Source organism: Somniosus microcephalus, unplaced genomic scaffold (genome assembly GCF_052327205.1).
Source record: "Somniosus microcephalus isolate GS21.2 unplaced genomic scaffold, FLI_Smic_1.0 unresolved_chr3, whole genome shotgun sequence".
Classification (NCBI taxonomy): Eukaryota; Metazoa; Chordata; class Chondrichthyes; order Squaliformes; family Somniosidae; genus Somniosus; species Somniosus microcephalus.
In genome coordinates, this window is record NW_028225181.1 from 50,295,844 (window position 1) to 50,317,427 (window position 21,584).

At 53.1% G+C, this 21,584-nt stretch overlaps 1 protein-coding gene across 1 annotated transcript; it reads left to right on the plus strand.

The window, feature by feature from the left end:
- The first annotated feature begins 926 nt into the window (after positions 1 to 926).
- On the plus strand, positions 927 to 20,409 carry LOC147091425 (uncharacterized). The gene is made up of 3 exons (XM_085976556.1): positions 927 to 1,317; positions 11,975 to 13,840; positions 19,714 to 20,409. Exons 2-3 carry the CDS (start codon positions 12,070 to 12,072, stop codon positions 19,758 to 19,760), a joined length of 1,818 nt encoding a protein of 605 aa, XP_085832682.1. The 5' UTR covers positions 927 to 1,317; positions 11,975 to 12,069; the 3' UTR covers positions 19,761 to 20,409.
- Positions 20,410 to 21,584: the final 1,175 nt, after the last annotated feature.

Here is a 21,584-nt window from a genome sequence, read left to right on the forward strand (position 1 = left end):
ATATATAGAATAACAGATACCCGGGAGTGAGTTACAGGCTGGAATCTAAGCGAGGGGATCGGGGGGTTTATATATAGAATAACAGATACCCAGGAGTGAGTTACAGGCTGGAATCTAATCGAGGGGTTCGGGGGGGTTTATATATCGAATAACAGATACCCGGGAGTGAGTTACAGGCTGGAATCTAACCGAGGGTTCGGGGGGGTTTATATATAGAATAGCAGATACCCGGGAGTGAGTTACAGGCTGGAATCTAAGCGAGGGGATCGGGGGGTTTATATATAGAATAACAGATACCCAGGAGTGAGTTACAGGCTGGAATCTAATCGAGGGGTTCGGGGGTTTATATATAGAATAACAGATACCCGGGAGTGAGTTACAGGCTGGAATCTAATCGAGGGGTTCGGGGGGTTTATATATAGAATAACAGATACCCGGGAGTGAGTTACAGGCTGGAATCTAATCGAGGGGTTCGGGGGGGGTTTATAAATAGAATAACAGATACCCGGGAGTGAGTTACAGGCTGGAATCTAATCGAGGGGTTCGGGGTGTTTATATATAGAATAACAGATACCCGGGAGTGAGTTACAGGCTGGAATCTAATCGAGGGGTTCAGGGGGTTTATATATAGAATAACAGATACCCGGGAGTGAGTTACAGGCTGGAATCTAATCGAGGGGTTCAGGGGGTTTATATATAGAATAACAGATACCCGGGAGTGAGTTACAGGCTGGAATCTAATCGAGGGGGTCGGGGGGTTTATATATAGAATAACAGATACCCGGGAGTGAGTTACAGGCTGGAATCTAATTGAGGGGGTCGGGGGGTTTATATATAGAATAACAGATACCCGGGAGTGAATTACAGGCTGGAATCTAATCGAGGGGCTCGGGGGGTTTATATATAGAATAACAGATACCCGGGAGTGAGTTACAGGCTGGAATCTAATCGAGGGGGTCGGGGGCTTTATATTTAGAATAACAGATACCCGGGAGTGAGTTACATTGATTAACCTGTACCTCTTCTCTTTCTTCGCGTTGCCAGGGGAGACGGGGCCTAGTGAGATCACGGTCCGGCCGGTCTCGGCCTACAGCCTGAGCCTCGATTGGTTTCCCAGCCCGGAATACGTGAGGCACTATGGGATCTTGTACGGGCCCCTGGCGGGAGGCCCGATCCGGTCGCTGCGGACGGACGGGAAGGAGCACGGAGCCTTGCTGACGGACCTCAGCCCCGAGACCTCTTATCTGATCACCGTCTCCGTGCACTACGCCTCGGGCAGAAAAAAATCTTTCTCCGTTCGCGGGAAAACTCTCCCAGGTAACGGGCTCTGGGCCTCTATTGACACTAATTCGAAAGCAACTTGTACTTACACAGAGCCTTTAAGGGAATAAAATCATCCCAAGGCGCATAAATCAGAAACAAAATTTGACACCGAGCCACATGAGATACTGTGGAGGAGGAATTCCTGGAGTATATACGGGATGGTTTCCTGGACCAATATGTCGAGCGGCCAACTAGAGATCAGACCATCTTAGACTGGGTATTATGTAATGAGAAAGGATTTATTCGCAATTTGTTGTGCGAGGCCCCTTGGGTCGGAGCGATCATAATATGATAGAATTCTTCATTAAGATGGAGAATGAAATAGTTGACTCAGAGACTCGGGTCCTGAATTTAAATAAAGGAGACTACGATGGTATGAGGCGCGAGTTGGGTAGGATTGATTGGGGAATGTCACTCAAAGGGTTGACGGTGGATAGGCAATGGCAAACATTCAAAGACCGCATGGATGAACTACAGAATTTGTTCATCCCAGTTTGGCATAAAAATAAAACAAAAAAGGTGACTCAACCGTGGCTAACAAGGGAAATTAGGGATAGCATAAGATCCAAGGAGAGGACATATAAATTGGCCAGAAAAAGCAGTAAACCTGAGGATAGGGAGCTGTTTAGGATTCAACAAAGAAGGACAAAGGGATTAATTAAGAAGGGGAAAATAGAATATGAGAGTAAGCTTTCAGGGAACATAAAAACTGACTGTAAAAGCTTTTATAGATATGTGAAGAGAAAAAGATTGGTGAAGTCAGAATCAGGGGAATTTATAATGGGGAACAAAGAAATGGCTGACCAATTAAATACACACTTTGGTTCTGTCTTCACAAAGGAGGACACAAATAACCTCCCAAAGATGTCGGGGAACATAGGGTCTAATGAGAGGGGGGAACTGAATGAAATCAGTATTTGTAGGGAAATGGTGTTCGGGAAATTGACAGGATTGAAGGCCGATAAATCCCCAGGGCCTGATAATCTACATCCTTGGGTACTCAAGGAAGTGGCCCTGGAGATAGTAGATGCATTGCTGGTCATCTTCCAACATTCGATGGAATCTGGAACAGTACCCATGGATTGGAGGGTGTTATGTTCATTAATAACTAGACATTCTTATTATGAACAGAGATAGCTTCTAGCTAGTTATTTATTCAGTACACGTTCTCTAGGTACAGTATCTGTAGAGGCTTCCATGTGTGCTCCTGTGTGCAGGCTGCCATCTTGACTGTTGCCTACTGGGTAGCCTAGTGCCTCATGGGTAATGTAGTCTTAAACATACAGCTATATACAGCTCTACACAGCTCCACCTAGTGTCCACTATAGAATGCTATGCTATTGATCACTACAGAGGGTAGCTAATGTTACCCCACTATTCAAAAAAGGTGGTAGAGAGAAAACAGGGAATTACAGACCGGTAAGCCTGATATCGGTAGTGGGGAAAATGCTAGAGTCCATTATAAAAGATGTAATAGCAGAGCACTTGGAAAAGAGTGACAGGATCGGACAAAGTCAACATGGATTTACAAAAGGTAAATCGTGCTTGACTAATCTACTGGAAATTTTTTGAAGATGTAACTGGTAGAATAGATAAGGGTGAACCAGTGGATGTGGTGTATTTGGATTTTCAGAAGGCTTTCAATAAGGTCCCGCATAAGAGATTAGCATGTAAAATTAAGGCACATGGGATTGGGGGCAAGGTATTGACTTGGATAGAGAACTGGTTGGCAGACAGGAAGCAGAGTTGGAATCAACTGGTCTTTTTCCGAGTGGCAGGTAGTGACTAGTGGGGTACCGCAGGGATCGGTGCTAGGACCCCAGCTATTCACAATATATATTAATGATCTAGACAAGGGAACTAGATGTAATATCTCCAAGTTTGCAGATGACACAAAGCTGGGTGGGCGTGTGTGCTGTGAGGAGGATGCAGAGAAACTCCAGTACGATTTGGACAGGTTGGGTGATTGGGCAAATGCATGGCAGATGCAATATAATGTGGATAAATGCGAGGTTATCCACTTTGGTGGCAAAAGCAGGAAGACAGATTATTTTCTGAATGGCAATAGATTGGGAGGAGGGGAAGTGCAACAAGACCTGGCTGTCCTTGTGCACCAGTCGCTGAAGGTAAGCATGAAGGTGCAGCAGACGGTTAAGAAGGCAAATGGCATGTTGGCCTTCGTAGTGAGAGGATTCGAGTACAGGAGCAAGGATGTCTTGCTGTAGTTGTACAGGGCCTTGGTGAGACCACACCTTGAGTATAGTGTGCAGTTTTGGTCGCCTTATCTGAGGAAGGATATTCTTGCCATGGAGGGAGTGCAGTGAAGGTTCACCAGACTGATACCTGGGACGGCAGGAATGATGTATGAGGTCGATTAGGCTTATATTCGCTAGAGTTTAGAAGAATGAGAGGGGATCTCATTGAAACTTATAAAATTCTAACAGGACTAGACAGACTAGATGCAGGAAGGATGTTCCCGATGGCGGGGGAGTCCAGAACCAGGGGTCACAGTCTAAGGATAAGGGGCAAGCCATTTAGGTTAGAAATGAGGAGGAATTTCTTCACCCAGAGAGTGGTGAACCTGTGGAATTCTCTACCACAGAAGGCAGTTGAGGCCAATTCATTAAATATATTCAAGAAGGAGTTGGATATATTTCTTAAGGCTAAAGGGATCAAGGGATATGGGGAGAAAGCAGGGACAGGGTACTGAATTTGGATGATCAGCCATGATCTCATTAAATGCTGGAACAGGCTCGAGGGGCCGAATGGTGGAGCGATTAAAATCAGGGCATGCACAAGAGGCCAGAATTGGAGCAGTGTAGAGATCTTGGAGGGTTGTAAGGGCTGGTGGAGGTTACAGAGATAGGGAGGGTTGTAGGGACTGGAGGAGTTTACAGAGATGGGGAGGTTTGGATGAGGTTACATAGGGAGGGTTGTAGGGGCTGGAGGAGGTTACATGGATAGGTTTGCAGGGGCTGGAGGAGGTTACAGAGATAGGGAGGGTTGTAGAGACTGGAGGAGGTTACAGACATAGGTATTGTTGTAGGGGCTGGAGGAAGTTACAGGGATAGGGTGGTTTGTAGGGGCTGGAGGAGTTTACAGAGATAGGGAGAGTTGCAGAGACTGGAGGAGGTTACAGAGATAGGGAGTGTTGTAGGGGCTGGAAGAGGTTACAGAGATAGGGAGGGTTGTAGGGCTGGAGGAGGTTACAGAGATAGAGAGGGCCGTAGGGGCTAGAGGAGGTTACAGAGATAGGGAGGGTTGTAGGGGCTGGAGGACGTTACAGGGATAAGGAGGGTTGTAGTGGCTGGAGGAGGGTACAGAGATAGGGAGGGTTGTAGGGGCTGGAGGAGGTTACAGAGATAGGGAGGGTTGTAGGGGCTGGAGGAGAGTACAGAGATAGGGAGTGTTGTAGGGGCTGGAGGAGGTTACAGAAATAGGGAGGGCTGTAGGGGCTGGAGGAGGTTACAGAGATAGGGAGGGTTGTAAGGGCTGGAGTAGGTTACAGAGATAGGGAGGGTTGTAGGGGCTGGAGGAGGGTACAGAGATAGGGAGGGTTGTAGAGGCTGGAGGAGGTTACAGAGATAGGGAGGGTTGTAGGGGCTGGAGGAGAGTACAGAGATAGGGAGTGTTGTAGGGGCTGGAGGAGGTTACAGAGATAGGGAGGGTTGTAGGGGCTGGAGGAGAGTACAGAGATAGGGAGGGTTGTAGGGGCTGGAGGAGATTACAGGGATAGGGAAGGTTGTAGCGGCTGGAGGAGGTTACAGAGATAGGGAGGGTTGTAGGGGCTGGAGGAGGTTACAGAGATAGGGAGGGTTGTAGGGACTGGAGGAGGTTACAGAGATAGGGAGTGTTGTAGGGGCTGGAGGAGATTACAGGGATAGGGAAGGTTGTAGCGGCTGGAGGAGGTTACAGAGATAGAGGGGGTTGTAGGGGCTGGAGGAGGTTACAGGGATAGGGAGGGTTGTAGGGGCTGGAGGAGGGTACAGGGATAGGGAGGGTTGTAGGGGCTGGAGGAGGGTACGGAGATAGGGAGGGTTGTAGAGGCTGGCGGAGTTTGCAGAGATAGGGAGGGTTGTTGGGGCTTGTTGTGTCGGTACCTTCCTACCTAGACACAATTTAGGAATCAGGGCCTAGAAATTCGGTGGGGTTAGCGCCCAATTAGAGGCGTTAGAGGGCCTTGCGCCGGAATTATAGCCGCGATCGAAATTGCGTTGGGCCCTACCATCGGCGTTAGCCGGTAGCGCTGCGCTGGCACCGATGACGTCATCGGTGTGCGCAGCGTCCCGGTTGCCGTGGTAACGCGGCCTGACGCCCAAATTCAGTTGCCGCCGCCTCGCCCGTGGCAGCCGCAACCAACGATTGTTCAACGGGATGTTGCAGCACGTAGCGCCGGCGCATTAAGGTGGAGCGGCGGCCGGCCGCTTTCCCGGCGGCCACCTGCCCGCACCTCCCTCCCCGGACTCCTCCACCACCCTCCCGCGGCACTGATGTGTGTGGCCCGCGAGCCCGGCACTTCTCCGAGGTGCCGGGCTCATTTGTCGGGCGAATCGACCGGTCAGCGGTCGGCTGCAGGCAGCTCCTCCTTAACAGAAGGAGGAGGCCTGCAGTACCCCAGCCTGCCGCACCGCATCGGGTGCTGCAGCGGGGGATTAGCGCCGCAAACCTGCATTCAGCGCCCATAGCGAGGCGCTGAAACCCTCCATTAGCGCCCGCAGCCGTCTGGGCGTGGGGCAGCTGAATTTTTGGCGGGCGCAGCGGCAATTATCGCGGGCGCAAAATTTCGGGCGCAAAAGCCCTGGCGGAGGCAAACCTAATTTCTAGGCCCAGAACTCAGAGATTCAAACATGAAGTGCTTTATGGGAAGGAAAGGAAGTTCTGGCAAGTTCCGAACAAAGAGAGCTAAACTTAACAGAGAACACCCAACCATTTATCTCCTGTGACAGCGCCACCACAGGTGGGAGGAGAAGACAAAATACATAACATTTCCTCCCCTCTTAAATGGAAGGTCCACATTATTCCTCAACAGGTAAGTTACTTTCAATGCACTCAACGAACCTAGGGTAGAGGTAGACTGCCTCAACCCCCGACTTTACCCTGGGGTTTATTCTGCCCCAGTCTTGTGGGTAAGTCACTAAGCCTACAGATCCAAGCGTCTTGGAGGCCGCCGCTCTCTGACAGGATACTGGCGGTCATCGCTGGCTTCCACAGCAGTAGGCATTGACACAGGCCTGGATGGAGAAGGTGCCTGTGTCAGTCGAAAGTCAGGAGTTTGCACAGGTGGAACAGTCTCTTTGACTTCCTGTGTTGGAGAAGAGCACTGTGGCAAAGGATGCTGGTTTACGGTATCATCCGGAAACAGTTCAGGCCAACCAGCCGTTGGAGCCTCTGTGGCTGTCTCTGCTCCTAGCAACAGTTGATCTGTGTGTCTTCTCCAGACGACGTCCTCAGCAGTCTCAACCGTGTAAGACACAGGGCCCGTCTGCGCGATCACCGTAGCAGGAACCCATTTCGGTCCAGTGTTGTAGTTTCGAGCTGGGACGTGCTCTCCAGGATGAAACCGTCTCTCCTTGGCTCTTTTCTCTCTCTTTTCAACTTGAGCTTGTTGTTGACGATGGACAACCTGCTCTGCCCTTGGAGGTTTGAGTAAGTCAAAACTTGTCCACAACTGCCTCTTCATCATGAGCGAAGAGGGGGAAGTTTTGGTTGTGGCATGCGGCTCGTTCCTGTAGGACAACAGGAAGCTGTTCAGACGTTGGTGGATTGAGCCCTGACCTTGCGATGCCTTCAAGGCGTGCTTCAAAGTTTGCACGAACCTTTCCGTTAGTAGAGGGATGATAGGGCGCAGACCTGATGTGTTGGACACCATTCACATGCAGGAAGGTTGCAAACTCCTGTGATACAAATTGTGGACCATTGTCACTTACGAGTTGTTCCAGTGAGCCATAACGGCTGAACATCTCACCAAGTTTCTCAATTGTTTTCTCTGCTGTGGTAGACCTCATCACAGCGACCTCCGGCCACTTGCTACGAGCGTCTACAACCACCATAAACATCTTCTCTTCGAAAGGACCGGCGAAGTCCACATGTACTCGCTGCCACACTTCTGCAGGCCAATCCCAGGGGTGTAGGGTTGCCAGCTGTGGAACATTCCGGACCCTTTGCCATGGGGAACATGTTTTGGCTTTCTCCTCAATATTCCCATCGAGACCTGGCCACCAGAAGTAGCTTCTTGCCATTTCCTTCATCCGAACCATCCCACTGTGGCCTGTATGAAGTTGTTGCAGTATAGGTTCCCTCAGAGGTGGCGGAATGATGACACGGCGTCCCCAAAGAAGACAACCTGCCTGGACGGAGAGCTCATTTCTTTTTGAAACGTAAGGTTTCAAACTAGGAGAATCTCCTATAGCTCTCCCTCGAATGACATCGTCCATTACCTCAGACAGGACTGGATCGTTGCGGGTGTGCCTTCGCACCTGAACTGCAGTGACAGGTGCTCCCTCCACTTGTCTAAAGTAGAAGATGTCTATCTGACGAGGCTCTGGGGGAGTAACAGGCAAGGGTAGCCTCGAGAGACCGTCTGCGTTGCCACGCAAGTCTGATTTGCAATATTTGATGTCGTATGTGTGTCCTGACAACAGTAAAGCCCACCTTTGCATCCTGCTTGCAGCGAGAGACGGAATTCCGGTGTGGGGCCCGAAGATTGAAGTCAATGGACGGTGGTCCGTCAGGAGTGTGAACCTTCTCCCAAACAGGTACTGATGAAATTTTTGAATTCCAAAAACGATTCCCAAGGCCTCGCACTCGATCTGCGCAGAGTTACTCTCGGCCTTGTTCAAGGTGCGTGATGCGAAGGCGATTGGTTTCTCTTCACCCGAAGGCATGATGTGGGATATGACTGCTCCCACACCATATGGTGATGCATCACATGCTAGCTGCATGGGTAGCTTTGGGTCGAAGTGTGTCAGGACCTCCGATTTCAGCAATGCTTTCTTTGCTTGGGCGAAAGCTTCGTTGCACAGTTCAGTCCATTTCCATGTTTTGCCTTGACATAGCAGCTGATGTAACGGCTTCAGCAATGTTGCTAAGTCTGGAATAAACTTCCCATAGTAGTTAAGTAGCCCCAGAAATGAACGGAACTGGCTCACATTCTGGGGTGCTGGGGCCTCCACGATCGCCTTGACCTTTGGCGGCGCCTTATGCAGGCCAGTAGCGTCAATCACATGCCCCAGGTATTCAACTGAAGACTGAAAGAATTTGCATTTGTCTTTACGAACTCTGAGTCCGTACTCTTTCAGTCGTTGTATTGTCGCATCCAAGTTCAGAAGATGATCCTCCTCATTTGTCCCAGTGACAAGGATGTCGTCCAGGTAGCACTGGACTCCTGGCAGTCCACTCAAAATCTGATCCATTGCCCTTTGGAATAGAGCAGGGGCCGACATAATTCCAAACGGAAGGCGGCAGTACCTGTATAGCCCCTTGTGTGTCACAATTGTCAGCAGCTCCTTTGATTTGTCATCGACATGCATTTGTAGATAAGCCTGGCATAAGTCTATTTTGCTGAAGTTTTGCCCTCCAGCCAGGCCCGTAAAAAGATCATCAATGAGGGGAAGAGGGTACTGTTCCGCAGACAGCACCGGGTTAATAGTCACTTTAAAATCCCCGCAGATTCAAACAGATCCATCCTTTTTCAGGACAGGAACAATGGGTGTGGCCCATTTGCTCACGCTCACAGGCTCCAGGACTCCATTCTCGACTAAGGCCTCCAAGTTAGCCTCACCTTTTGGCCTAATTGCATAGGGTACAGGTCGGGCTTTGTGAAACTTTGGCTTGCTGTCAGGTTTAATGTCCAGTCTCACGCTGATTTTTTCATGCTCCCAAGTTCCCCATTGAAGAGTTCTGCATGTTTGTTTAACACTGTAGTCAGACCTGACTCCCCTTTTGACATCATGCGGACTGCAGGCCAGTCCAGCGTGATTTTCTCTAGCCATGCACGTCCCAGTAGCGATGGGTAATTTCCCTTTACCACATATAGTGGCAGTTTTGCAGTCTGTCCGTTCAATTTAACTGTCACCTCAATGACGCCTCTCATGGCCACAGGTTCGCCGGTATACGTCTTTAGCACAATGTTTGTTGGCTGAAGGGTAAGATGCTTTAGCATTTTGTTGTAGACAGTGTCTGAAACAAGGGACACAGCTGCGCCTGTGTCCACCTCCATCCGCACTGATTGTCCCTCCACCAGTGGTGACACCCAGTAGCCATTTGAACCACCTGCAACCGTCAGTATGTGCACCTCTTCCTCCTCAGAGGTGTCGCTCCCCTCTGTTTTGCTTGTTCCATCATACTGCACTGAATGAACACTCTTTTTCCTCTCTTGTCCAAATACAGACATTTTGCTTCCATGCTTCCCAGCTCTGTCTGTTCTCTTTTTACCCCTACAGGCGCGTTCAATGTGACCCTTTTTGCCACAATTTCAGCATTCCAGCTCCGTACACCAGCAGTCATTAGCGTGATGGCCCGTTTTCCCACAACGGTAACATGTGCCGTTCCGCGCACCTTTAGGCTCAGACGACACCTTGTGAACTCTCCCTGTTGAACTCAACTGGTGAGCCTCCTTTTCCGCCATCTCCATGGAGACACTAACTTCAATGGCCTTTTCAAGAGTAAGGTTGTCCTCAGTAAGAAGGCGCTTCAGTGTGGCTGCATTTTGCAGACCACACACGAGTCTGTCTCTAATGGTGTCATTCAGCACCTCCTTGAACTGGCAGTGTTCCGACAACCTTTTTAAAGCAGCAATAAACATCGTCACTGATTCCCCCTCCTCTTGATTCCGTTTGTGAAATCTAAATCTCTCAGCAATAACCAGAGGTTTTGGTGAAAAATGTGCTCCAAGAATTTCCACTAGTTGCTTATATGTTTTAGTTCCTGGCTTATCTGGCTGCACGAGGCTGCGAAGTAAATTGAATGTCTTCGGCCCGATTACACTCAAAATGGTAGGCACGACCTTTTCATTTGCCACCGCATTCGCCAATACAAAATAGTCAAAACGTTCCGTATATGCATTCCATTGCTCCACATTTTCATCAAAATCACCGATGTTACCTAATATAGTAGCCATCTCATGCTTCAAATTAAAATTTCTGTTTACTCACTGCACCCGTAACATACACAGATTCATCCGCTCCTCGTTGCCACTTGTTGTGTTGGTACCTTTCTACCTAGACACAATTTAGGACTCAGAACTCAGAGATTCAAACATGAAGTGCTTTATTGGAAGGAAAGGAAGTTCTGGCAAGTTCCGAACAAAGAGAGCTAAACTTAACAGAGAACACCCAACCATTTATCTCCTGTGACAGCGCCACCACAGGTGGGAGGAGAACACAAAATACATAACAGGGCTGGAGGAGGTTACAGAGATAGGGAGGGTTTTAGGGGCTAGAGGAGGTTACAGAGATAGGGAGGGTTGTAGGGGCTGGAGGACATTACAGGGATAAGGAGGGTTGTAGTGGCTGGAGGAGGCTACAGATGTAGGGAGGATTGTAGGGACTGGATGTGGTTACAGTGATAGCGAGGTTTGTAGGGGCTGGAGGAGGTTGCAGAGATGGGGAAGGTTGTAGGGGCTGCAGAAGGTTGGAGAGATAGGGAGGGTTGTAGGGGCTGGATGAGGTTACAGGGATAGGGAGGGTTGTAGGGGCTGGAGGAGGTTACAGAGATAGGGAGGGTTGTAGGGGCTGGAGGAGGTTACAGAGATAGGGAGGGTTGTAGGGGCTGGAGGAGGTTACAGAGATAGGGAGGGTTGTAGGGGCTGGAGGAGGTTACAGGGTTAGCGTGGTTTGTAGGGGTGGAAGGGGTTACAGAGATAGGGTGGGTTGTAGGGACTGGAGGAGGTTACAGAGATAGGGAGCGTTGTAGGGGCTGGAGGAGTTTACAGAGATAGGGAGGTTTGGATGAGGTTACATAGATAGGGAGGGTTGTAGGGGCTGGAGGAGGTTACATGGATAGGTTTGTAGGGGTTGGAGGAGGTTACAGAGATAGGGAGGGTTGTAGAGACTGGAGGAGATTACAGAGATAGGTGTTGTTGTAGGGGCTGGAGGAAGTTACAGGGATAGGGCGGTTTGTAGGGGCTGGAGGAGTTTACAGAGATAGGGAGGGTTGTAGGGGCTGGAGGAGGTTACAGAGATAGGGAGGGTTGTAGGGGCTGGAGGAGTTTACAGAGATAGGGAGGGTTGTAGGGGCTGGAGGAGTTTACAGAGATAGGGAGGGTTGTAGGGGCTGGAGGAGGTTACAGAGATAGGGAGGGTTGTAGGGGCTGGAGTAGGTTACAGAGATAGGGAGGGTTGTAGGGGCTGGAGGAGGTTACAGAGATAGGGAGGGTTGTAGGGGCTGGAGTAGGTTACAGAGATAGGGAGGGCTGTAGGGGCTGGAGTAGGTTACAGAGATAGGGAGGGTTGTAGGGGCTGGAGGAGGTTACAGAGATAGGGAGGGTTGTAGGGCTGAGGCAGGGGCGGAGACGGGCGATATTACGGAAGTCTTGAAGTAGGCGGTCTCGGTGGTGGAGAGGATCGGAAGCTAAGCTCGGGTCAAACAGCAGTTGAATAAAAAATCGTCCATGTCTCGGAAATAACTATCTCTTAACTCTCTCTGATTCTAGAAGGGCAGGACGTGACAACAAAATTGCCACCTTGGCCGTCCATCACTCCACTGGGATCAACGGTCGCAGCGGAAGGCAGCCGGACCCTTCGGCCCATGAGAGAGCCCGTCTCTCGCACGTCAGACCCCCTCGATCCTCGGCCGCCTTCGATCCTTCCGTCGTCTCTGCCCCTTTCGACCTCTGCGCTTCCGGACACCCGGACTCTCCCTGCTTCCAGGTCTCCCTCAGCCTGGTCTTTTTCAGCTGTCTATCCGACCTCGGTTGGCCCGGATCTCGCCTCCCCATCGGGTGGCTACCAGCGGGGCCCTCCGAGGCCCAGCCCAACCTGGATCTCTCACTCCCCCGGCGGTGACCGAGGCTCCTCGGTCAACCGCCCTTCGGTCCCGCTTTCTGGAATCAACCAGCCGTCCCCCACAAGAACATCCTCCACCTCTGCAGCAGTGGAGCTCCGGAAGCGTCCGGTGGAAAAGCCAGCCTCCGGCATGCCCTCCCCAGATGTCCTACGGCCCGCGCTGCCCTCTTCAAGCTCACCATCTTTAGACGCCAACCAACACACGCCAACTTCAAGCTTGGCACCTCTGTCCCACCAACCAACGGCAGCTTCAAGCTTGACAACTCCAGATACCCAGCAGTCAAGAAAACCATCTCCAAATTCCCCCTCGCTAGATGCCCAGCAACCTATGCCATCTTCAAACAAACCGTCTCTCGACACCCACCAACAAACAAAGTCTTCGTGGCTTTTCCCAACTGAAGATACCCTCCAACCAATATCATATCCCAGCTCAACATCTCCAGCTGCCGAACAATCCAGAAAGCTATCTCCAATTTCTCCATCTTCAGGTGCCCACCAGCCAATGCCAACGTCAAGCTTGCCATCTGTAGGCATGCGCCAACCTTCGAAACGACCTCCAAATACGTCAGACGCATTGACCACCCAAACAACACCACATCCAATTTTCCCGTCTCCAGAGCCCGACCAACCGAGCAAGCCACCTTCGGTTGTTTCGCCTGCGGATGAGCGAGAAGCAGCCCTGTCAACCTCAAGTTGGCCAGGTGAAGAGGACCGCCGGCCAAAGCCGTCTCCGGGTGCCCGTCAACCCACAAAGCCGTCTTCATCGAGGGAGATCCAGCAGCTTCTAGCAGTAACGCCACCCAAGCTCCAGCTCACAGCAGCGCCGTCCTCCAGACCCCCGCCTGTGGACACCCTTGTTCCGATTCCGTCCGCGGCCCCTCTGTCGATTGAGGCCCAGCGCCACCTTCCAACGGAAGCGCCTCCTGCGGAGGGAGAGCGGCCGTCCCTGGACGTCCAGGACCATCGCTCGGTCCCTCCAACCGCAGCTCCTCCAAATGTGCCTCTGTCGCAAACCGGGAAACACAGCCTGACAAAGCCAACTGCGTCGGTATATGCCCACCGACCGCTGAAGACCCGAGGACCACCTCCGGCTGCTGCCTCTCTGGGAGGGCACCCGACGACCGAGTGGCCTTCTCCAGAGGGTTGGCGCGCTCGCGAAGGGCAACCCATCGCCAAAGCCGTGGGCTTGACCCTTCCCCTGTCGCTCGGGCTGCAGGGAGGCTGGCGGGAGAGGCCCGAGGATGAGAGGCCCGGGCCTCGCGGCCTGATGCTGACCGACGTCATGCCCACCACCATGATGGCCTCCTGGTCGCCGGCTCGAGGCCGAGTGCTGGGCTACCGGATCCGCCACGCCGGGGTCAAGGGTGAGGGATCGGCGGTCCGGCTGCCCGCTCACGTCACCATGGTCACCTACAGACATCTTAGGCCGGGTACCGACCAGACCGTCTGCCTCCGAGTGGTCTACAGCCACGGGGTCAGCAGGTCGCTGTGCGAGAGGTGCAAGACGCCAAAAGGTGAGGTTCGACTTTCCTTTGGGGGGGGGGGGGGGAAAGGTCGGAGTTACCAGCAATCAGAGAGGAGGTCCTCATCCTCCCTCTGTAACTGGGAGGAGGTGGGTGGCTAAAACCCTCCCTATCTCTGTAACCTCCTCCAGCCCCTACAAGCTTCCCTAGCTCTGTAACCTCCTCCAGCCCCTACAACCCTCCCTGTCTCTGTAACCTCCTCCAGCCCCTACAACCCTCCCTATCTCTGTAACCTCCTCCAGCCCCTACAAGCTTCCCTAGCTCTGTAACCTCCTCCAGCCCCTACAACCCTCCCTATCTCTGTAACCTCCTCCAGCCCCTACAACACTCCGTATCTCTGTAACCTCCTCCAGCCCCTACAACCCTCCCTATCTCTGTAACCTCCTCCAGCACTTACAACCCTCCCTATCTCTGTAACCTCCTCCAGCCCCTACAACCCTCCCTATCTCTGTAACCTCCTCCAGCCCCTACAACCCTCCCTATCTCTGTAACCTCCTCCAGCCCCTACAACCCACCCTATCTCTGTAACCTCCTCCAGCCCCTACAACCCTCCCTATCTCTGTAACCTCCTCCAGCCCCTACAACCCTCCCTATCTCTGTAACCTCCTCCAGCCCCTACAACCCTCCCTATCTCTGTAACCTCCTCCAGCCCCTACAACCCTCCCTATCTCTGTAACCATACAAACCTCCCTATCTCTGTAACATCCTGCAGCCCCTACAACCTTCCCTATCTCTGTAACCTCCTCCATTCACTACAACACTCCGTATCTCTGTAACCTCCTCCAGCCCCTACAACCCTCCCTATCTCTGTAACCTCCTCCAGCCCCTACAACCCACCCTATCTCTGTAACCTCCTCCAGCCCCTACAACCCTCCCTATCTCTGTAACCTCCTCCAGCCCCTACAACCCTCCCTATCTCTGTAACCTCCTCCAGCCCCTACAACCCTCCCTATCTCTGTAACCTCCTCCAACCCTCCCTATCTCTGTATGTAATAGCAGAGAACTTGGAAAACAATGACAGGATCGGACAAAGTCAACATGGATTTACAAAAGGTAAATTGTGCTTGACTAATCTACTGGATTTTTTTGAGGATGTAACTTGTAAAATAGATAGGGGAGAACCAGTGGATGTGGTGTATTTGGACTTTCAGAAGGCTTTCGATAAGGTCCCGCATAAGAGATTAGCGTGCAAACTTAAAGCACACAGGATTAGGGGTAAGGTACTGACTTGGATAGAGAACTGGTTGGCAGACAGGAAGCAAAGAGTTGGAATAAACGGGTCTTTTTCCGAGTGGCAGACAGTGACTAGTGGGGTACCGCAGGGATCGGTGCTAGGACCCCAGCTATTCACAATATATATTAATGATCTAGACAAGGAAACTAGATGTAATATCTCCAAGTTTGCACATGACACAAAGCTGGGTGGGCGTGTGTGCTGTGAGGAGGATGCCGAGAAACTCCAGTATGATTTGGACAGGTTGGGTGAGTGGGCAGATGCATGGCAGATGCAGTATAATGTGGATAAATGCGAGGTTATCCACTTCGGTGGCAAAAAGAGGAAGGCAGATTATTATCTGAATGGCTATAGATTGGGAAAAGGGGAAGTGCAACGAGACCCTGGGTGTCCTTGTGCACCAGTCGCTGAAGGTAAGCATGTAGGTGCAGCAGGCGGTTAAGAAGGCAAATGGTATGTTGGCCTTCGTAGCGAGAGGATTCGAGTACAGGAGCAAGGATGTCTTGCTGCAGTTGTACAGGGCCTTGGTGAGACCACACCTTGAGTATTGTGTGCAGTTTTGGTCGCCTTATCTGAGGAAGGATGTTCTTGCCATGGAAGGAGTGCAGCGAAGATTCACCAGACTGATACCTGGGATGGCAGGAATGATGTATGAGGAGAGTTTGGGTCGATTGGGCTTATACTCGCTGGAGTTTAGAAGAATGAGAGGGGATCTCATTGAAACTAATAAAATTCTAACAGGACTAGACAGACTAGATGCAGGAAGGATGTTCCTGATGGTCGGGGAGTCCAGAACCAGGGGTCACAGTCTAAGGATAAGGGGTAAGCCATTTTGGACTGAGATGAGGAGGAATTTCTTCACCCAGAGAGTGGTGAACCTGTGGAATTCTCTACCACAGAAGGCAGTTGAGGCTAATTCATTAATATATTCAAGAAGGAGTTAGATATATTTCTTGAGGCTAAACGGATCAAGGGATATGGGGAGAAAGCAGGGATAGGGTACTGAATTTGGATGATCAGCCATGATCTCATTAAATGGCGCAGCAGGCTCGAGGGGCCGAATGGCCTACTCCTGCTCCTATCTTCTATGTTTTTATGAGAGGGTTAATCCCCTCTGATAGGGCACAGGCTGCCCAGTGTCTGTAACTGGGAGGAGGTGGGTGAGAGGGATAATACACTCCGATAGGGAACAGGCTGCCCGGTATCTGTATCTGGGAGGAGGTGGGAGAGAGTGTTAATCCCCTCCGATAGGGAACAGGCTGCCTGGTGTTTGTAACTGGGAGGAGGTGGGTGAGAGGGTTTAAACCCCCTCCGATAGGGAACAGGCTGCCTGGTGTCTGTTACTGGAGGAGGTGGGTGAGAGGGTTAATCCCCTCCGATAGGGAACAGGCTGCCTGGTGTCTATAACTGGGAGTAGGTGGGTGAGAGGGTTAATCCCCTCCGATAGGGAACAGGCTGCCCGGTGTCTGTAACTGGGAGGAGGTGGGTGGGAGGGCTAATCCCCCTCCGATAGGGAACAGGCTGCCTGGTGTCTGTAACCGGGAGGAGGTGGGTGAGAGGGTTAATCCCTCCGATAGGGAACAGGCTGCCCGGTGTCTGTAACTGGGAGGAGGTGGTGAGAGGGTTAATCCCCCTCCGATAGGGAACAGCCTGCCCGGTGTTTGTAACTGGGAGGAGGTGGGTGAGAGGATAATACACTCCGATAGGGAACAGGCTGCCCGGTATCTGTATCTGGGAGGAGGTGGGAGAGAGTGTTAATCCCCTCCGATAGGGAACAGGCTGCCTGGTGTTTGTAACTGGGAGGAGGTGGGTGAGAGGGTTTAAACCCCCTCCGATAGGGAACAGGCTGCCTGGTGTCTGTTACTGGGAGGAGGTGGTGTGAGAGGGTTAATCCCCTCCGCTAGGGAACAGGCTGCCTGGTGTCTATAACTGGGAGTAGGTGGGTGAGAGGGTTAATCCCCTCCGATAGGGAACAGGCTGCCCGGTGTCTGTAACTGGGAGGAGGTGGGTGGGAGGGCTAATCCCCCTCCGATAGGGAACAGGCTGCCTGGTGTCTGTAACCGGGAGGAGGTGGGTGAGAGGGTTAATCCCCTCCGATAGGGAACAGGCTGCCCGGTGTCTGTAACTGGGAGGAGGTGGGTGAGAGGGTTAATCCCCCTCCGATAGGGAAACAGCCTGCCCGGTGTTTGTAACTGGGAGGAGGTGGGTGAGAGGGTTAATCCCCTCCGATAGGAAACAGGCTGCCCGGTGTCTGTAACTGGGAGGAGGTGGGTGAGAGGTTAATCCCCTCCGATAGGGAACAGGCTGCCCTGGTGTCTGTAACTGGGAGGAGGTGGGTGAGAGGGTTAATCCCCTCCGATAGGGGAACAGGCTGCCTGGTGTCTGTAACTGGGAGGAGGTGGGTGAGAGGGTTAATCCCCTCCGACAGGGGACAGGCTGCCCGGTGTCTATAACTGGGAGGAGGTGGGTGAGAGGGTTAATCCCCTCTGATAGGGGACAGGCTGCCCGGTGATTGTAACTGGGAGGAGGTGGGTGAGAGGGTTAATCCCCTCCGATAGGGAACAGGCTGCCCGGTGATTGTAACTGGGAGGAGGTGGGTGAGAGGGTTAATCCCCTCCGATAGGGAACAGGCTGCCCGGTGTCTGTAACTGGGAGTAGGTGGGTGAGAGGGTTAATCCCCTCCGATAGGGAACAGGCTGCCTGGTGTCTGTAACTGGAGTAGGTGGGTGAGAGGGTTAATCCCCTCCGATAGGGAACAGGCTGCCCGGTGTCTGTAACTGGGAGGAGGTGGGTGAGAGGGTTAATCCCCCCTCGATAGGGAACAGGCTGCCGGTGTCTGTAACTGGGAGGAGGTGGGTGAGAGGGTTAATTCCCCTCCGATAGGGAACAGGCTGCCCGGTGTCTGTAACTGGGAGGAGGTGGGTAAGAGGGTTAATCCCCTCCGATAGAGAACAGGCTGCCGGTGTCTGTAACTGGGAGGAGGTGGGTGAGAGGGTTAATCCCCTCCGATAGGGAACAGCCTGCCCGGTGTTTGTAACTGGGAGGAGGTGGGTGAGAGGGTTAATCCCCTCCGATAGGGAACAGCCTGCCTGGTGTCTGTAACTGGGAGGAGGTGGGTGAGAGGGTTAATCCCCCTCCGATAGGGAACAGGCTGCCCTGGTGTCTGTAACTGGGAGGAGGTGGGTGAGAGGGTTAATCCCCTCCGATAGGGACAGGCTGCCCGGTGTGTGTAACTGGGAGGAGGTGGGTGAGAGGGTTAATCCCCTCCGATAGGGGAACAGGCTGCCCGGTGTCTGTAACTGGGAGGAGGTGGGTGAGAGGGTTAATCCCCTCCGATAGGGAACAGCCTGCCTGGTGTCTGTAACTGGGAGGAGGTGGGTGAGAGGGTTAATCCCCCTCCGATAGGGAACAGGCTGCCCGGTGTCTGTAACTGGAGGAGGTGGGTGAGAGGGTTAATCCCCTCCGATAGGAAACAGGCTGCCCGGTGTCTGTAACTGGGAGGAGGTGGGTGAGAGGGTTAATCCCCTCCGATAGGGAACAGGCTGCCCTGGTGTCTGTAACTGGGAGGAGGTGGGTGAGAGGGTTAATCCCCTCCGATAGGGGAACAGGCTGCCCGGTATCTGTAACTGGGAGGAGGTGGGTGAGAGGGTTAATCCCCTCCGATAGGGAACAGGCTGCCCGGTGATTGTAACTGGGAGGAGGTGGGTGAGAGGGTTAATCCACTCCGATAGGGGAACAGGCTGCCCGGTATCTGTAACTGGGAGGAGGTGGGTGAGAGGGTTAATCCCCTCCGATAGGGAACAGGCTGCCCGGTGATTGTAACTGGGAGGAGGTGGGTGAGAGGGTTAATCCCTCCGATAGGAAACAGGCTGCCCGGTGTCTATAACTGGAGGAGGTGGGTGAGAGGGTTAATCCCCTCTGATAGGGGACAGGCTGCCCGGTGATTGTAACTGGGAGGAGGTGCGTGAGAGGGTTAATCCCCTCCGATAGGGAACAGGCTGCCCGGTGATTGTAACTGGGAGGAGGTGGGTGAGAGGGTTAATCCCTCCGATAGGGAACAGGCTGCCCGGTGATTGTAACTGGGAGGAGGTGGGTGAGAGGGTTAATCCCCTCCGATAGGGAACAGGCTGCTCGGTGTCTATAACTGGGAGGAGGTGGGTGAGAGGGTTAATCCCCTCCGATAGGGAACAGGCTGCCCAGTGTCTGTAACTGGGAGTAGGTGGTGAGAGGGTTAATCCCCTCCGATAGGGAACAGGCTGCCCGGTGTCTATAACTGGGAGGAGGTGGGTGAGAGGGTTAATCCCCCTCCGATAGGGAACAGGCTGCCTGGTGTCTGTAACTGGGAGGAGGTGGGTGAGAGGGTTAATCCCCTCCGATAGGGAACAGGCTGCCCGGTGTCTGTAACTGGGAGGAGGTGGGTGAGAGGGTTAATCCCCTCCGATAGGGAATAGGCTGCCCGGTGTCTGTAACTGGGAGGAGGTGGGTGAGAGTGTTAATCCCCTCCGATAGGGAACAGGCTGCCTGGTGTCTGTAACTGGGAGTAGGTGGGTGAGAGGGTTAATCCCCTCCGATAGGGAACAGGGTGTGCAGTTTTGGTAAAGTGTCTAATTAACTTGTTTGACATTCCCAGGCCCGATGCCCAGACAGATTCTGTGCCCACATCCTCTTTGGCGCTGATGCACGACTGGACATCTTGCTGCGATCTTCGACTTTCCCCACCCCGCCAGGCGGTCTGTACTTTTCAACCCATCCACCCTTGAACCCTGCGGGAGGGGACCGGACGAGGGTCCGAGGTCGCCAGACTTTGCGGAACGAAAGTGAACTCGTCTTGAAAAAAAATAAAAAAGATGTGTAGAAACGACGGCCTAACCTCGATTGGAAGGGAGAGTCGCGGATCGAACGATGCTGGATCGGGAGAGTTCCGGAGCGCTGTTCGGACGGAAGGGCCCAGGTGTCTCGGTCGGGTTCTCCCGGGATCTTTCCCCTCATCCCCCCGCCCCCCAACCCCAGCCCTGACCCTCCCTCTCGCCCCAATGTGTGCAGGCAAGGTTCGAGCGGGATCGAGTCGGGATCAGGATTGATCCGGGATTGGTACTGAGTCAGTATCGGGTCGGATCGGGATGGGGGTCGGGGTCAGGGTTTGGGATCAGGATCGGGATTGTCAGCATCAGGATCCATTGAATATAACTCCAAGTGAAATCAAACCCAGTTCATTTCCAAATCACCCCCAATCTCTCTCTCTCTGTCTCTCTCTATCTCTCTCCCTCTCTCTGTCTCTCTCTCTCTCTCTCTGTCTCTCTCTCCCTCTCTGTCTGTCTCTCTCTCTCTGTCTCTCTCTCTCTCTCCCTGTCTCTCTCTCTCTGTCTCTCTCTCTCTCTGTCTCTCTCTCTTTCTCTGTCTCTCTGTCACGCTCTCTGTCTCTCTCTCTCTCTCTCTCTGTCTCTCTCTCCCTGTCTCTCTCTCTCTCTGTTTCTCTCTCTCTGTCTCTCTCTCTCTGTCAGTCTCTCTCTGTCTCTCTCTCTCTGTCTCTCTCTCTCTCTGTCTCTCTCCCTGTCTCTCTCTCTCTCTCTCTCTCTCTTTCTCTGTCTCTCTCTCTCTCTCTCTGTTTCTCTCTCTCTCTCTCTCTCTCTCAAGGTGGGGATTTACCAGGATTTGCTGCCATTTCCCACCAGACACTTGTTTTGTTTCCAGCAGCTGTTACAGGAAATGAGAGTCTGGAGAATGTTTAACCCTGCGTGTACCTGAGGACCAACACTGAGCACAGGCCCGAGAGCCTGAAACCAGCAGCGGTGGAGGGGGGAGAGAGGGAGAGTGGCTCTGCGAGGGGGTGAGGGGAGTGACAGGGAGAGGGGGAGAAGGGAGGAGAGAGGTGGAGGGAGAGAAATGGGGGCGAGGGGAGAGTGAGATGGAGGGGGAGAGAGGAGCGGGGAGAGAGGAGGGGGAGAGAGGAGCGGAGAGAGAGGAGGGGGAGAGAGATGAGGGGGAGAGAGGAGCGGGGGGAGAGAGAGGAGGGGGAGGAGGGGGAGAGAGGAGCGGGGGGAGAGGGGGGGGAGAGAGAGGAGGGGGAGAGAGAGGAGGGGGAGAGAGGAGCGGGGGGAGAGAGAGGAGGGGAGAGAGAGGAGGGGGGGAGAGAGGAGGGGGAGAGAGGAGCGGGGAGAGAGAGGAGGGGGAGAGGAGGGGGAGAGAGGAGCGGGGGGAGAGGGGGGGGAGAGAGAGGAGGGGGAGAGAGAGGAGGGGGAGAGAGGAGCGGGGGGAGAGGGGGGGAGAGAGAGGAGGGGGAGAGAGAGGAGGGGGAGAGAGGAGCGGGGGGAGAGAGGGGGGGAGAGAGAGGAGGGGAGAGAGAGGAGGGGGGGAGAGAGGAGGGGGAGAGAGAGGAGGGGGAGAGAGGAGCGGGGGGAGATGAGGGGGGGGAGAGAGAGGGGGGGGAGAGAGAGGAGGGGGAGAGAGGAGCGGGGGGAGAGGGGGGGAGAGAGAGGATGGGGAGAGGGGGGAGAGAGAGGA

Bases quoted from the DNA above. Each gene is read 5' to 3' on its own strand.
- LOC147091425 (XM_085976556.1), top strand. From the start codon at position 12,070: ATGAGAGAGCCCGTCTCTCGCACGTCAGACCCCCTCGATCCTCGGCCG. The intron at 13,841-19,713 runs GTGAGGTTCGAC...TGACATTCCCAG, and splicing joins GAGGTGCAAGACGCCAAAAG to GCCCGATGCCCAGACAGATT.